The following is a 15,003-nucleotide window of genomic DNA, read 5'->3' on the forward strand; positions in this document are numbered from 1 at the left end:
GCTCACATTAACACCATTATCCCAGAAACCCTAGACACGTTCCAACTTGCATACCGCCCAAACAGATCTACAGATGATGCAATCTCTATTGCACTCCACACTGCCCTTTCCCACCTGGACAAAAAGAACACCTATGTGAGAATGCTATTCATTGACTACAGCTCAGCGTTCAACACTATAGTACCCTCAAAGCTCATCACTAAGCTAAGGATCCTGGGACTAAACACCTCCCTCTGCAACTGGATCCTGGACTTCCTGACGGGCCGCCCCAGGTGGTGAGGGTAGGTAGCAACACATCTGCCACGCTGATCCTCAACACTGGAGCCCCCCAGGGGTGCGTGCTCAGTACCCTCCTGTACTACCTGTTCACCCACGACTGCATGGCCAGGCACGACTCCAACACCATCATTAAGTTTGCAGACAACACAACAGCCTGATCACCGACAACGATGAGACAGCCTATAGGGAGGAGGTCAGAGACCTGGCCAGGTGGTGCCAGAATAACAACCTATCCCTCAACGTAACCAAGGGTAAGGAGATGATTGTGTACTACAGGAAAAGGAGGACCGAGCACGCCCCCATTCTCATCGACGGGGCTGTAGTGGAGCAGGTTGAGAGCTTCAAGTTCCTTGGTGTCCACACCACCCACCAACCCCTCTTCTATGCTACTGCTACTCTCTGTTTATCATATATGCATAGTCACTTTAACCATATCTACATGTACATACTACCTCAATCAGCCCGACTAACAGGTGCCTGTATATAGCCTCGCTACTGTTATAGCCTCGCTACTGTTTAGCCTCGCTACTGTATATAGCCTCGCTACTGCTATTTTTCACTGTCTTTTAACTGTTGTTTTTATTTCTTTACTTACCTATTGTTCACCTAATACCTTTTTTGCACTGTTGGTTAGAGCCTGTAAGTAAGCATATCACTGTAAGGTCTACACCTGTTGTATTCGGCGCACATGGCAAATAAAATTTGATTTGAGAATACTAAGAGACAGTAACATAGAATACTAAGAGACAGTAACATAGAATACTAAGAGACAGTAACATAAAATACTAAGAGACAGCAACATAGAATACTAAGAGACAGCAACATAGAATACTAAGAGACAGCAACATAGAATACTAAGAGACAGCAACATAGAATACTAAGAGACAGCAGCATAGAATACTAAGAGACAGCAGCATAGAATACTAAGAGACAGCAGCATAGAATACTAAGCGACAGCAGCATAGAATACTAAGCGTCAGCAACATAGAATACTAAGAGACAGCAACATAGAATACTAAGAGACAGCAAGATAGAATACTAAGAGACAGCAACATAGAATACTAAGCGATAATAACATAGAATACTAAGAGACAGTAACATAGAATACTAAGAGACAGCAACATAGAATACTAAGAGACAGCAACATAGAATTCTAAGAGACAGCAACATAGAATACTAAGCGATAATAACATAGAATACTAAGAGATAGCAACATAGAATACTAAGAGACAGCAACATAGAATACTAAGAGACAGCAACATAGAATACTAAGCGACAGCAACATAGAATACTAAGAGACAGCAACATAGAATACTAAGAGACAGCAACATAGAATACTAAGAGACAGCAACATAGAATACTAAGAGACAGCAGCATAGAATACTAAGCGACAGCAGCATAGAATACTAAGCGACAGCAACATAGAATACTAAGAGACAGCAACATAGAATACTAAGAGACAGCAACATAGAATACTAAGCGATAATAACATAGAATACTAAGAGACAGTAACATAGAATACTAAGAGACAGCAACATAGAATACTAAAAGACAGCAACATAGAATTCTAAGAGACAGCAACATAGAATACTAAGTGATAATAACATAGAATACTAAGAGACAGTAACATAGATTACTAAGAGACAGTAACATAGAATACTAAGAGACAGCAACATAGAATACTAAGAGACAGCAACATAGAATACTAAGAGACAGCAACATAGAATACTAAGAGACAGCAACATAGAATACTAAGCGACAGCAACATAGAATACTAAGAGACAGCAACATAGAATACTAAGAGACAGCAACATAGAATACTAAGAGACAGCAACATAGAATACTAAGAGACAGCAACATAGAATACTAAGAGACAGCAGCATAGAATACTAAGCGACAGCAGCATAGAATACTAAGAGACAGCAACATAGAATACTAAGAGACAGCAACATAGAATATTAAGAGACAGCAACATAGAATACTAAGCGATAATAACATAGAATACTAATAGACAGCAACATAGAATACTAAGAGACAGCAACATAGAATACTAAGAGACAGCAACATAGAATACTAAGAGACAGCAACATAGAATACTAAGAGACAGCAGCATAGAATACTAAGCGACAGCAGCATAGAATACTAAGAGACAGCAACATAGAATACTAAGAGACAGCAACATAGAATATTAAGAGACAGCAACATAGAATACTAAGCGATAATAACATAGAATACTAATAGACAGCAACATAGAATACTAAGAGACAGCAACATAGAATACTAAGAGACAGCAACATAGAATACTAAGAGACAGTAACATAGAATATTAAGAGACAGCAAGATAGAATACTAAGCGACAGCAACATAGAATACTAAGCGATAATAACATAGAATACTAAGAGACAGCAACAGAAGAGGGCAGACAAGAGATACCAACAGATGACACAGAGAAAGTGATGGAGAGAGGCAGAGGAGTGGTGAGCACAGTAGACTGTATCACTTAAAGCTGTTCTGTGCATTCTAATTTGTGTGTGTGTGTGTGTGTGTGTGTGTGTGTGTGTGTGTGTGTGTGTGTGTGTGTGTGTGTGTGTGTGTGAGAGAGAGAGACAGAGACAGAGAGAGATAGTGTGTGAGAGAGAGAGGGTGATTGAGTACTGTGGGATTCTTTAATCAGTTTGGCTTATTGCACATGTCAGAGTCCATGGTTGAAGTTGTTGAGTGGTTTTTGGCAATACACTATAGATGTACAGTACCGGTCAAAAGTTTGAACACACCTTCTCATTCAGGGGCTTTTCTTAGTTTTTACTATTTTCTGATGATTGTGGAGGCCAGGTCTTCTGATGCAGCACTCCATCACTCACCATCTTGGACACATAGCCCTTACAAAGCCTGGAGGTGTGTTGGGTCACTGTCCTGTTGAAAAACAAATGATAGTCGCACTAAGAGCAAACCAGATGGGATGGCATATCGGTGGTAGCCATGCTGGTTAAGCGTGCCTTGAATTCTAAATAAATCATTGACAGTGTTACCAGCAAAGCACCCCCACACCATCACACCTCCTCCTCGATGCGTCACCGTGGGAATCACACATGCAGAGTTAATCTGTTCACCTACTCTGCGTCTCACAAAGACAGACGGCGGTTGGAACCAAAAATCTCACATTTGGACTCATCAGACCAAAGGACAGATTTCCACCAGTCTAATGTCCATTGCTCTTGTTTCTTGGCCCAAGCAAGTTTCTTATTATTGTTGGTGTCCTTTCGTAGTGGTTTCTTTGCAGCAATTCGACCATGAAGGCCTGATTCACACGGTCTCCTCTGAACAGTTGATGTTGAGATGTGTCTGTTACTTGAACTCCGTGAAGCATTTATTTGGGCTGCAATTTCTGAGGCTGGTAACTCTAATGAACTTGTCCTCTGCAGCAGAGGTAACTCTGGGTCTTCCTTTTCTGTGGCGGTCCTAATGAGAGCCAGTTTCATCATAGCGCTTGATGGTTTTGCGACTGCACCTGAAGAAACTTTCAAAGTTCTTGACATTTTCCAGATTGACTGACCTTCATGTCTTAAAGTATTGCTGGACTGTCGTTTCTCTTTGCTTATTTGAGCTGTTCTTGCCATAATATGGAGTTGGCCTTCCCTGTGGCTCAGTTGGTAGAGCATGGTGTTTGCAACGCCAGCATGGTGTGTGCAACGCCAGGGTTGTGGGTTCGATTCCCACGGGGGGCCAGTACAAAAAAAAACAAAATATGCATGAAATGAAAATGTATGTATTCACTACTGTAAGTTGCTCTGGATAAGAGCGTCTGCTAAATGACTAAAATGTAAATGTCTTTTACCAAATAGGACTATCGTCTGTATACCCCACCTACTTTGTCACAACACAACTGATTGTCTCAAACGCATTAAGAAGGAAAGAAATTCCACAAATTAACTTTTAAGAAGGCACACCTGTTAATTCAAATGCATTCCAGGTGACAACTTCATATAGTTGGTTGTGAGAATGCCAACAGTGTGCAAACTGTCATCAAGGCAAAGGGTGGCTACATTGAATAATCTCAAATATAAAATATATTTTGATTTGTTTAACACTTTTTGGGTTACTAAATGATTCCACATGTGTTATTTCATAGTTTTGATGTCTTCACTATTATTCTACAATGTAGAAAATAGTCAAAATAAAGAAAAACCCTTGAATGAGTAGGTGTGTGTAAACTTTTGACTGGTACTGCATGTGTTCCAGAGTAGAGAGTGTTCCAGAGTGGAGACTGTTCCAGAGGAGACTGTTCCAAAGGAGACTGTTCCAGAGTAGAGAGACCCACAGTAGTAACTGTACTTGAATACTGGCAATGTCTGCTGTTGCAGGTGGGAAGATGCAAGTTAGTTACCTGAAAAATATTCAATCTCTCAGTGTTCATCTTAAAGTGCACCAAATTCATGCATTTAGCTGCTGATATTACTTTTTTGTTGGCAGCGGTTCTCTTCAACCCACACTTTCATATGAATCTACAATCGATTAATATATTATTTTTTTTAATTACAGGATTGATCAGAATTGGCCTATGTTGGTGATATGACTTCTTCTTTTATGGACTCGGCGCACAGTGCTTTGTGTGACGCATTGAGTGATGGCTGAGAAATTGCTTCCCGTGTACATTTCCTGTCAATTTATACACAATAAATAAAGGTCGTCTTTTTTAACTCGAATAAGGTAACGTTCCGATGTAGAATGTCCCACTACCCGACCCGTTGGTTTGTTTCCGGAAGTACATTCTTTGGGGGTGGATGCTTATTGTGTTAACTGGCTAGCAAAGTAAGTGCCGAGCCAAATACCATAGCCTTGCTTTCTCTCAATACCACTGGTATTTGTATTTATTCGAATAGCCTCATATACAGCAAATGCTACATCTTATATCTCGAAATTATAAAAAATTGCATTAGGTAGAGACCACAACATCCAACAGTAACGTTTGCTAGCATGCTAACACAGACAAAAGTGGTTTAGTTACCTGTATCTGCTACTAATTTTAGCGATTTTTCCTTTTGATATACGGAATCGTAACACTGACCAACCTGAACAAAAGTAGCTAAAAGTTACGATCTCATAACTGTAGCTAGCTGCTCATAGACACTTTGCCATGATGTCCGCAGCCATCATAACTTTCCAGTCTCAGCTCTCCGGAGTCATGGAGACGGTCCTTAAGTCAGCTATGTACGAGATCACCAGGCTGGTGGAGGATAGTTTCCTGGAGGAGGTGTCCCGGAGCCGGGAACAGGTCGAGTCACTGAAGACGCGGCTGCAGTGGTCGGAGAGGAACAGAGAGGGAGGCCAGAGGGGGAAGTGTTGGGACTGTGGGAGAACTGGCAAGGAAGATGAAGAAATAAGCTTAGGAACTTCACAGACAGGTGAGAAGAGAGACATCTAACGACACAGTACCAGTCAAAAGTTTGGACACACCTACTCATTCAAGGGTTTTTCTTTATTTTTATTATTTTCTACATTGTAGAATAATAGTGAAGACATCAAAACTATGAAATAACACATGGAATCATGTAGTAAGCCAAAAAGTGTTAAACAAATCAAAATATATTTTACATTTTAGATTCTTCAAACTAGCCGCTTTTAACAGCTTTGTGTAACCGATGTGAAATGGCTATTTAGTTAGCGGTGGTGCGCGCTAATAGCGTTTCAATCAGTGACGTCACTTGCTCTGAGACTTGAAGTAGGGTTTCCCCTTGCGTTGCAAGGGCCACGGCTTTTGTGGCGCGATGGGTAACGATGCTTCGTGGGGTGTCAGTTGTTGATGTGTGCAAGGGTCCCTGGTTCGAGCCCGGGTTGGGGCGAAGAGAGGGACGGAACCTACACTGTTACATTTGCACACGCTTGGCATTCTCTCAACCAGCTTCACCTGGAATGCTTTTCCAACAATCTTGAAGGAGTTTCCACGAATGCTGAGCACTTGTCGGCTGCATTTCCTTCACTCTCTGGTCCAACTCATCCCAAACCATCTCAATTGGGTTGACATCAGGTGTTTGTGTTGTGTTGTGTTGTGGAGGCCAGGTCATCTGATGCATTACTCTCCTCCTTGGTCAAATAGCCCTGGAGGTGTGTTGGGTCATTGTCCTGTTGAAAAACAAATGATAGACCCACTAAGCGCAAACCAGATGGGATGGCATATCGCTGCAGAACACTGTGTTAGCCACGCTGGTTAAGTGTGCCTTGAATTCTAAATAAATCACATAGTGTCACCAGCAAAGCACCATTACACCTCCTGGATGCTTCCCGGTCGGAACCACAAATGTGGAGATCATCCGTTCACCTACTCTGCATCTCATGAAGACATGGCAGTTGTAACCACAAGTCTCAAATTTGGACTCATAAGACCAAAGGAGAGATTTCCACCAGTCTAATGTCCATTGCTTGTGTGTCTTGGCCCAAGCAAGTCTCTTCTTATTGGTGTCCTTTTAGTAGTGGTTTCTTTGCAGCAATTCGACACGCAGTCTCCTCTGAACAGTTGATGTTGAGATGTGTCTGTTACGTGAACTCTGTGAAGCATTTATTTGGGCTGCAATTTCTGAGGCTGGTAACTCTATTGAACTTGTCCTCTGCAGCAGAGGTAACTCTGGGTTTTGCGACTGCACTTGAAGAAACATGAAAAGTTCTTGAAATTTCCTGGATTGACTGACCTTCATGTCTTAAAGTAATAATTGACTGTCATTTCTCTTTGCTTATTTGAGCTGTTCTTGCCATAATATGGACTTGGTCTTTCACCAAAAAGGGCTGTCTTTTGTATACCTCCCCCACCTTGTCACAACACAACTGATAGGCTCAAACGCATTAAGAAGAAAATAAATTCCACAAACTTTTGACTGGTTTTATATATATATATATATATATATATATATATATATATATGAGTGGCAGGCTGCTGTATTGTGTACCTTTCATACTTTGGTGATCACTGATCAGACAGTATTGCTTTAAGAAAATAGTCAAAGTCATGGGTGGTGGTGGCATCTTAGTAAGATGTTTCCTTTCCTTCATCTGATGTGAGGAGACTCCATTATCCACAATGTTACATTCCTTTTACTCCAAATGAAATGTTCTCTTTGTTTACCTGTGGCCAGGTGTGGAGAGGGGGCGTGGCCTGAAGCAGGAGAAGGTACCAGGGGAGGAGTGGAGCAGCTGTGGGGGCGTGGCCAGGGAAACAACCTTCCATGATCTGGAGGAGGCAGAGGCCACCAGGAGAACCTCTGAGGTAGGTAGGGGACTGACTAAACACATGGAGGCAAAGGCCACCAGCCCTAGGAGAACCTCTTGTATCTAGGGGACTAAACACCTGTGAAGGGTGGAGTGTTACAGAAAGTTCAGTTAGAAATGTTATTTTAAAGGATATATTAGAACAGATCAGTCTGTGAGGAAGAATTGGGCAGCCTTCTTCAAACCTCTCCTCATATTTGAACTCTTCCAGTTCTGGGCTGCAGCAAAGTTGTGAGATGTCTGGGTGTTCCAGAGGAGAGTTCTGAATAGAGAACCATCATGTCAGCTCTATTCAGTCACTGTCAGTTTATCCATCATTTAGTTAGAATCAACTCATTCATTTCGTCTGGCAGTCCACAGAGGTCGCAGGTCAGAAGCTGGACAGCCTGCTGAAAGAGGAGGCTCTCCACAACACTGAGCTACGGGAGAGATGGGATTTCTGCCTGGACGGTGAGTTGAGTTTACCACCAACATAACAGACAATAGCCAACCTTTATGATGATGAGAATGATAACAAGAGTAAGTTATAGTATGCTGTGTCATTTCAAATGTATTCATTATTACACATGTCAACTTGAAACTGTAAGTACACATTTAACATTACTGTTACTCTACTACTGTGTCTACTATTGCCAATGCCTTAAATCACGTGTCAAACTCATTCCACAGAGTGTCTGTGGGTTTCGCTCCTTCCTTGTACTTGATTGATGAATTAAGGCCACTATTTAGTAAGGAACTCCCCTCATCTGGTTGTCTAGGTCTTAATTGAAAATCAAAAACCAGCAGACACTAGGCCCTCTATGGAATGAGTTTAACACCCCTGTCTTAAATATTAATGCTTCTAATGCCTCATGTACCCTGTGTTCTTCAGAGGCTGATGGTTCAGATGTCTCTGGGCCCAGTAAGAGTTTTATTCAGCAGGAGCTACAGCAGTGCCAGGATGACTGGGGATCCAGTCTAGACCAGAGGCCTGAACCACCAGGCCCCGAGAGAGACCAAGGGAAACCCATCGACCCTCTCTACCGTCCCCACTACAGCATGGAGGAACTAGGGGGTGACTTTGAGAAGTCTGGTTATGGCAGTCCTAGTAGTGGAGGCCATCTTCTAGACATGGAAGGGCTGGATAGGCTTCCTGGTTCTCCGTCTCGTCTGGGGGCGCTGAGCTACGGAGCTGTGGGTCACTACCAGGTGAACCTGGGGGGGTCTGAGGGGGGAGACCATCACCATCGCTCCCACATGCCTGGCCCCCATCGGAGCCGGAGGAATCAGGTGGGGTCGCCAACGCCATCCCCCCACCCGGAGGTGGGAGACCTGAACTGCCTGTTGATCAACGAGGAGGGGTACCTGCAGGACTCCAGTGTCTTGTACCCTGAACACGGTGTCGCAGAGTCGGGTAACAGAGCTGGCCACAGGGGGCTAACCTCCATCCACTCTGGAAGCTCAGACCACAACAACACAGAGAGCCTGTATGATGCCGCTGATGACTTTGGACACTCTTTAAACCTCAGAGATCGTTCACAAGAGCAGGTAACAGGAGGAGCGGGGAGCCGTCATGCCTGCAATCAATGTACCATGAGCTTCCCAGACTCTGGTTCCCTCAAGGCCCACAAGCAGACACACAAAACGGGGAGAGGGTTGAGTTCAGGGTCTGGTCCTCCGTATTCCTGCACCCAGTGCGGTAAGACCTTCACCCAGGCCTGTAACCTTAAGGTCCACCAGCGGGTCCACCAGGCAGAGGGACTCCACCTTTGCAGCCACTGCTCCAAGGGCTTCACCTCCTTCTCCGACCTGAAGAGGCACAAGTGCAGCCAGACGACAGACAAGCCCTACTGCTGCTCCGTCTGTGGGAACAAATTTAGCCGGCTCTGGAACCTCAAGCTGCATCAGCGCATTCACACGCAGGAGAAACCACACCGCTGCAATATGTGTGACAAGAGCTTCACGCGGGTGGACATTTTGAAGGTACACCAGCGCACACACACTGGGGAGAGACCGTACTGCTGTGCTGTGTGTGGACTCTGCTTCAAACGACTGGCCCATCTAAAGTTACACCAGCACAAACACAGGCCGGATTTCCTGGCCTGAGCGGTGGTCTAGAACAGTGGTTTTCATATTGTGAGGCATGGGGTCCCCCAATTATTATTTTTTTAATATATAATATATATACTACCATTCAAAAGTTTTGACACACCTATTCATTCAAGGATTTTTCTTTATTTTTACAATTTTCTACATTGTAGAATAATAGTGAAGACATCAAAACTATGAAATAACACATATGGAATCATTTTGTAACCAACAAAGTATTAAACATATAAAAGTATAATGATTTATTTTTTCAATATATATTTTGAAAGTTTCTTCAAGTGCAGTTGCAAAACTATCAATCGCTATGATGAAACTGAATCTCATGAGGAGCGCCACAGAAAAGGAAGACCCAGAGTTTCCTCTGCTGCAGAGAATAAGTTCATAAGAGTTACCTGCCTCAGACATTGCAGCCCAAATAAATCAAGTAACAGACCCATCTCAACATCAACTGTTCAGAGGAGACTGCGTGAATCAGGCCGTCATGGTCGATGACATTAGATGGATTGGACATTAGACCGGTGGAAATCTGTCTTTTAGTCTGATGAGTCCAAATTTGAGGTTTTTGGTTCCAACCGCATGTGTGGGTCCCACCGTGAAGCATGGAGGAAGTGGTGTGATGGTGTGGTGGTGCTTTGCTGGTGACACTATGTGATTTATTTTGTATTCAAGGCACATTTAACCAGCATGGCTACCACCGCATTCTGCAGTGATATGCCATCCCATCTGGTTTGCGCTTAGTGGGACTATCATTTGTTTTTCAACAGGACAATGACCCAACACACCTCCAGGCTGTGTAAGGGCTATTTGACCAATAAGGAGAGTAATGGAGTGTTGCATCAGATGACCTGGCCTCCACAAACACGCGACCTGAACCCAATTGAGATGATTTGGGATGAGTTGGACCGCAGAGTGAAGGAAAAGAAGCCAACAAGTGCTCAGCATATGTGGGAACACCAAGACTGTTGGAAAAGCAAGCCAGGTGACACTGGTTCAGAGAATGCCAAGAATATGCAAAGCTGTAATCAAGGCAAAGGCTGGCTATTTGAAAAATCTCAAATATTATTTGATTTGTTTAACACTTTTTTTGGTCACTACATGATTCCATATGTGTTATTTCCTAATTATGTCTTCACTATTATTCCACAATGTAGAAAAAGAGTAAAAATAAAGAAAAACCCTTGATGTGTAGGTGTTCTAAAACTTTTGACTGGTAGTGTGTGTATGTACATACATACATACATACATACATACATACATAAAGTGCCTTCGGAAAGTATTCAGACCTATTGACTTTTTCCACATTTTGTTACTTACAGCCTTATAAAATTGATTATTGTTTTTTTTCCTTATCAATCTACACACAATACCCCATAATGATGGGGAGTGTTGCTGCACAGCTATTTTCAGGTCTCTCCAGAGATGTTTGATCAGGTTCAAGTCTTGTCTTGGCTGTGTGCTTCGGGTCGTTGTCCTGTTGGAAGGTGAAACTTCATCCCAGTCTGAGGTCCTGAGCGCTCGGGAGCAGGTTTACATTAAGGATTGCTATGTACTTTGCTCCGTTCATATTTCCCTCGATCCTGAAAAACATCCCCACAGCATGATGCTTCCACCACAATGCTTCACCGTATGGATGGTGGCAGGTTTTTCTAGATGTGAAGCTTGGCTTTTTATTTTTTTTATTTCACCTTTATTTAACCAGGCAGGCCAGTTGAGAAGAAGTTGTCATTTACAACTGCGACCTGGCCAAGATAAAACAAAGCAGTGCGACAAAAACAACAACACAAAGTTACACATAAACAGACGTACAGTCAACAACACAATACAAAAATCTGTATACAGCGTGTGCAAATTTAGAAGAGTAGGGCAATAAGGCAATAAATAGGCCATATTGGTGAAATTATTACAATTTAGCATTAACACTGGAGTGATAGATGTGCAGATGATGATGTGCAAGTAGAGATACTGGGGTGCAAAAGAGCAAGAGGATAAATAATATGGGGATGAGGTAGTTGGGTGTGCTATTTACAGATTGGCTGTGTACAGCTACAGTGATCTGGCATTCAGGCCAGAGTTCAATCTTGGTTTCATTGGATAATATTGACTCTGAGAGTCTTTAGGTGCCTTTTGGCAAATTTCAAGCGGGCTGTCGTGCCTTTTACTGAGGAATGGCTTCTGTATGGCCACTACCATAAAGGCCTATTGGTGGAGTGCTGCAAAGATGGCTTCCCTTCTGGAATGTTCTCCCATCTCCACAGAGGAACTCTGGAGCTCTGTCAGAGTGACCATCGGGTTCTTGGTCATCTCCCTGACCAAGGCCCTTCTCACCCGATTGCTCAGTTTGGCCGGGCGGCCAGCTCTAGGAAGAATGATGTATGCCACTGTGCTCATGTGGACCTTCAATGCTGCAGAAATGTTTTGGTACCCTTTCCCAGATCTGAGTCTCGACACAATCCTGTCTCGGAGCTCTACGGACAATTCCTTCGACCTCCATGGCTTGGTTTTTGCTCTGACATGCACTGTCAACTGTCGGACCTTATATAGACAGGTGTGTGCCTTTTCCAAATCATGTCCAATCAATTGAATTTACCACAGGTGGACTCCAATCAAGTTGTATAAACATCTCAAGGATGATCAATGGAAACAGGATGCATCTGAGCTCAATTTCGAGTCTCATAGCAAATTGTCTGAATACAATTATTTTATACATTTGCACAAATTTCAAAAAACGTATTTTCGGTTTGTCATTATGGGGTATTCTGTGTAGATTGCTGTGGATTTGTATTTACTTAATCAAGGCTGTAACGTAACAAATTTGGAAAAATCAAGGGGTGTGAATCCTTTCCAAAGGCACTGTATATACTCAGTCCAGCTCTGAAAGTTGAAACAGTAGAATGCACAAGGTGCAATTTGGAAATTGGGTAGTGCATCATCAGTTCCTCTTGTCATGTCAGTCATTACATACCTCAGAGAGCTATTTATAACTTGTCAGAAATGTCCAGATCAACTAGCCCATGTCAACTAACATGTTTTTCCATTTATACCTTACAAAAATATAAACAACATGCAACAATTTTACTGAGTTACAGTTCATATAAGGAAATCAGTCAATTGAAATAAATTCATTAAGCCCTAATCTATGGACTTCACATGACTGGGCAGGGGAGCAGCCATGGGTTGGCCTGGGAGGGAAGAGGCCCACCCACTGGGAGCCAGGCCCAGCCAAACAGAATGAGCTTCTCCCCACAAAAGAGCTTTATTACAGACATAAATACTCCTCAGTTTCAACAGCTGTCTGGGTGGCTGGTCTCAGACAATCCCGCAGGTGAAGAAGCCGGATGTTGAGGTCTTGGGCTGGCATGGTTACACTTGCGGTTGTGAAGCTAGTTGGATGTACTGCCAAACTCTTGAAAATGATGTTGGAGGTGGCTTATGGTAGAGAAATTAACAGTCAATTATCTGGCAACAGCTCTGGTGGACATTCCTGCAGTCAGCATGCCAATTACACGCTCCCTCAAAATCGGAGACATATGTAGCATTGTGACAAAACTGCACATTTTAGAGTCATTTTATTGTCCCCAGCTCAAGGTGCACCTGTGTAATGATCATGCCGTTTAATCAGCTTCTTGATATGCAACACCTGCCAGGTGGATGGATTATCTTGGCTAAAGAGAAATGCTCACTAACAGGGATGTAAACTAATTTGTATACAACATTTGAGAGAAGTAAGCTTTTTGTGTGAATGGAACATTTCTGGGATCTTTTATTTCAGCTCAAGAAACACGAGATCAACTCTACATGTATTTACATTTTTTTTCAGTATAGGTTATTTAGCACAAAGATCTTGACAAGTTTGTCAGTCAAATAACACATGAATACACATTAGACATGGCCAAATGTATAGAATTGCAAGAAAATTAGCTTTAAAACGGCAACATTCTCTCCACCAACAAGAGCGGTGTGAACATAGTGTCATGAACAGTGCTAGTGCCAATAGAAATAGACGTGTTAGATTCTGGGTTAAACTTGGAACATTGTTATACTCAGAAGGATAGTATCTAACAGTGTGGGACTGGTTTTTACATCAGAAGTTAATGGTTATCTGTAGGAGCCAGATGTCTTTGGTATGTGTAGGGGAGACGGGTGGAGATCTTAGAACCTAACCATGTCACTGAGGGAGAGAGGGTAATGTATAACGTTTACATTATGTCAGGATATGTTATTGTTAGCCATCAGGGATCCTATGGAAGGGATCCTCTGGGAGAAGAGACACCATCTGATATCAATCACTAAAGACAGCCTTGAGTTGAGAAGACTCAGCCTAGGAGAAAGGGTTAAATATCAGTGCTTGTGTGAAATGTTGTTTGTCTGAATGCAGCTCTATGGACCCTTTGGGAAGAATTAAACATGGTTAAGCTTTCCTAGTGTCCGTGGAGTCATTAACTCAAAGAATTAGAACCTAACATGTGGTACGCGTTCCGCAATGCTGGAAGGGGGGGGGCCCCCTGCGTGAAAAGATTTGGGATCCCTTGGTCTCATTTTTATTTGACATTGAGAACTATTTTTTTGTGATCAATTGTTTATTAATAAGGACATTGAAAATATAAACTGTTGGAAACCTGACCATGTTTTGAATAAGTATGTATGGCTTTTATATCAGGATTTCCCAAACTCGCCCACGTTTTGGTTTTTGCCATAGTGTAAAGGACATCATGCTTATTGCTAAGCGAGCACCACATCCTCCTGATTCGGCCCATACCGGTCTTGAACTTGGGACTTCTGCCTCCCAAACACACGTGACCGCCCTCAAGCGCCTTAGCCGATCGCGCCACCTCAACAGTTAGCTAATGAGGCGATGCAAGCAGGACACTTTTAAGGCTGAGAGGGAACAGTTTGGGAAACCCTGCCTTAGATTAGACTGTCTAGGAATTGTCTGTCATAATGATCATGCCAACCTACCAAACATTTCAAAAGCACTTAAACACGATCATGGCAGATTTACGACTTCCCACAAGCACATGAATGCCCCATATTCAAGTCTGACCAATTCTTCAACCAATAAGATTTTAGCTAGCTTGATTGCTAGCTAACTTTACTAATAATAGAATTAGCTAGTTTGCTTAACATTGACTATATGATAAAACTAGCGACATTATGCGCATTGATAAGTTTGTAATTGTCAAATTGATTCGTCATGTTTTGGAGGAAAATGTATAGGGTCAGTGGTGAAATGTAACAACCTCCTCCACAAGTACAATTACGACTTCGACGGTTGTTCAAGTGAAACTTCCTATGCCAGACCAGATTTTTACTTACAAATAAAATGGAATAAACACATTTTAAAGCAACGACTTCAAACCCGCAGAACATAAAAAAGCATGA

General features: G+C 42.6%; 1 protein-coding gene across 2 annotated transcripts; it reads left to right on the top strand.

Annotated features, from left to right (window-relative positions):
• The first annotated feature begins 5,017 nt into the window (after positions 1-5,017).
• On the top strand, positions 5,018-14,041 carry LOC106610374 (uncharacterized). 2 transcript variants are annotated; one of them, XM_014209702.3, is made up of 5 exons: positions 5,018-5,088; positions 5,427-5,681; positions 7,404-7,534; positions 7,890-7,986; positions 8,408-14,041. In XM_014209702.3, exons 2-5 carry the CDS (start codon positions 5,462-5,464, stop codon positions 9,619-9,621), a joined length of 1,662 nt encoding a protein of 553 aa, XP_014065177.2. In that variant the 5' UTR covers positions 5,018-5,088; positions 5,427-5,461; the 3' UTR covers positions 9,622-14,041. The 2 variants fall into 2 exon arrangements, with proteins under 2 accessions (XP_014065177.2, XP_014065176.2); XM_014209701.3 differs by having other exon boundaries at positions 5,029-5,681.
• The last annotated feature ends 962 nt before the right edge of the window (positions 14,042-15,003 follow it).

The sequence above is a fragment of the Salmo salar genome, chromosome 08 (genome assembly GCF_965601325.2).
Source record: "Salmo salar chromosome 08, fSalSal1, whole genome shotgun sequence".
NCBI lineage: Eukaryota > Metazoa > Chordata > Actinopteri > Salmoniformes > Salmonidae > Salmo > Salmo salar.

Bases quoted from the DNA above. Each gene is read 5' to 3' on its own strand.
- LOC106610374 (XM_014209701.3), top strand. From the start codon at position 5,414: ATGATGTCCGCAGCCATCATAACTTTCCAGTCTCAGCTCTCCGGAGTC. The intron at 7,535-7,889 runs GTAGGTAGGGGA...TTCGTCTGGCAG, and splicing joins CCACCAGGAGAACCTCTGAG to TCCACAGAGGTCGCAGGTCA. The intron at 7,987-8,407 runs GTGAGTTGAGTT...TGTGTTCTTCAG, and splicing joins ATGGGATTTCTGCCTGGACG to AGGCTGATGGTTCAGATGTC.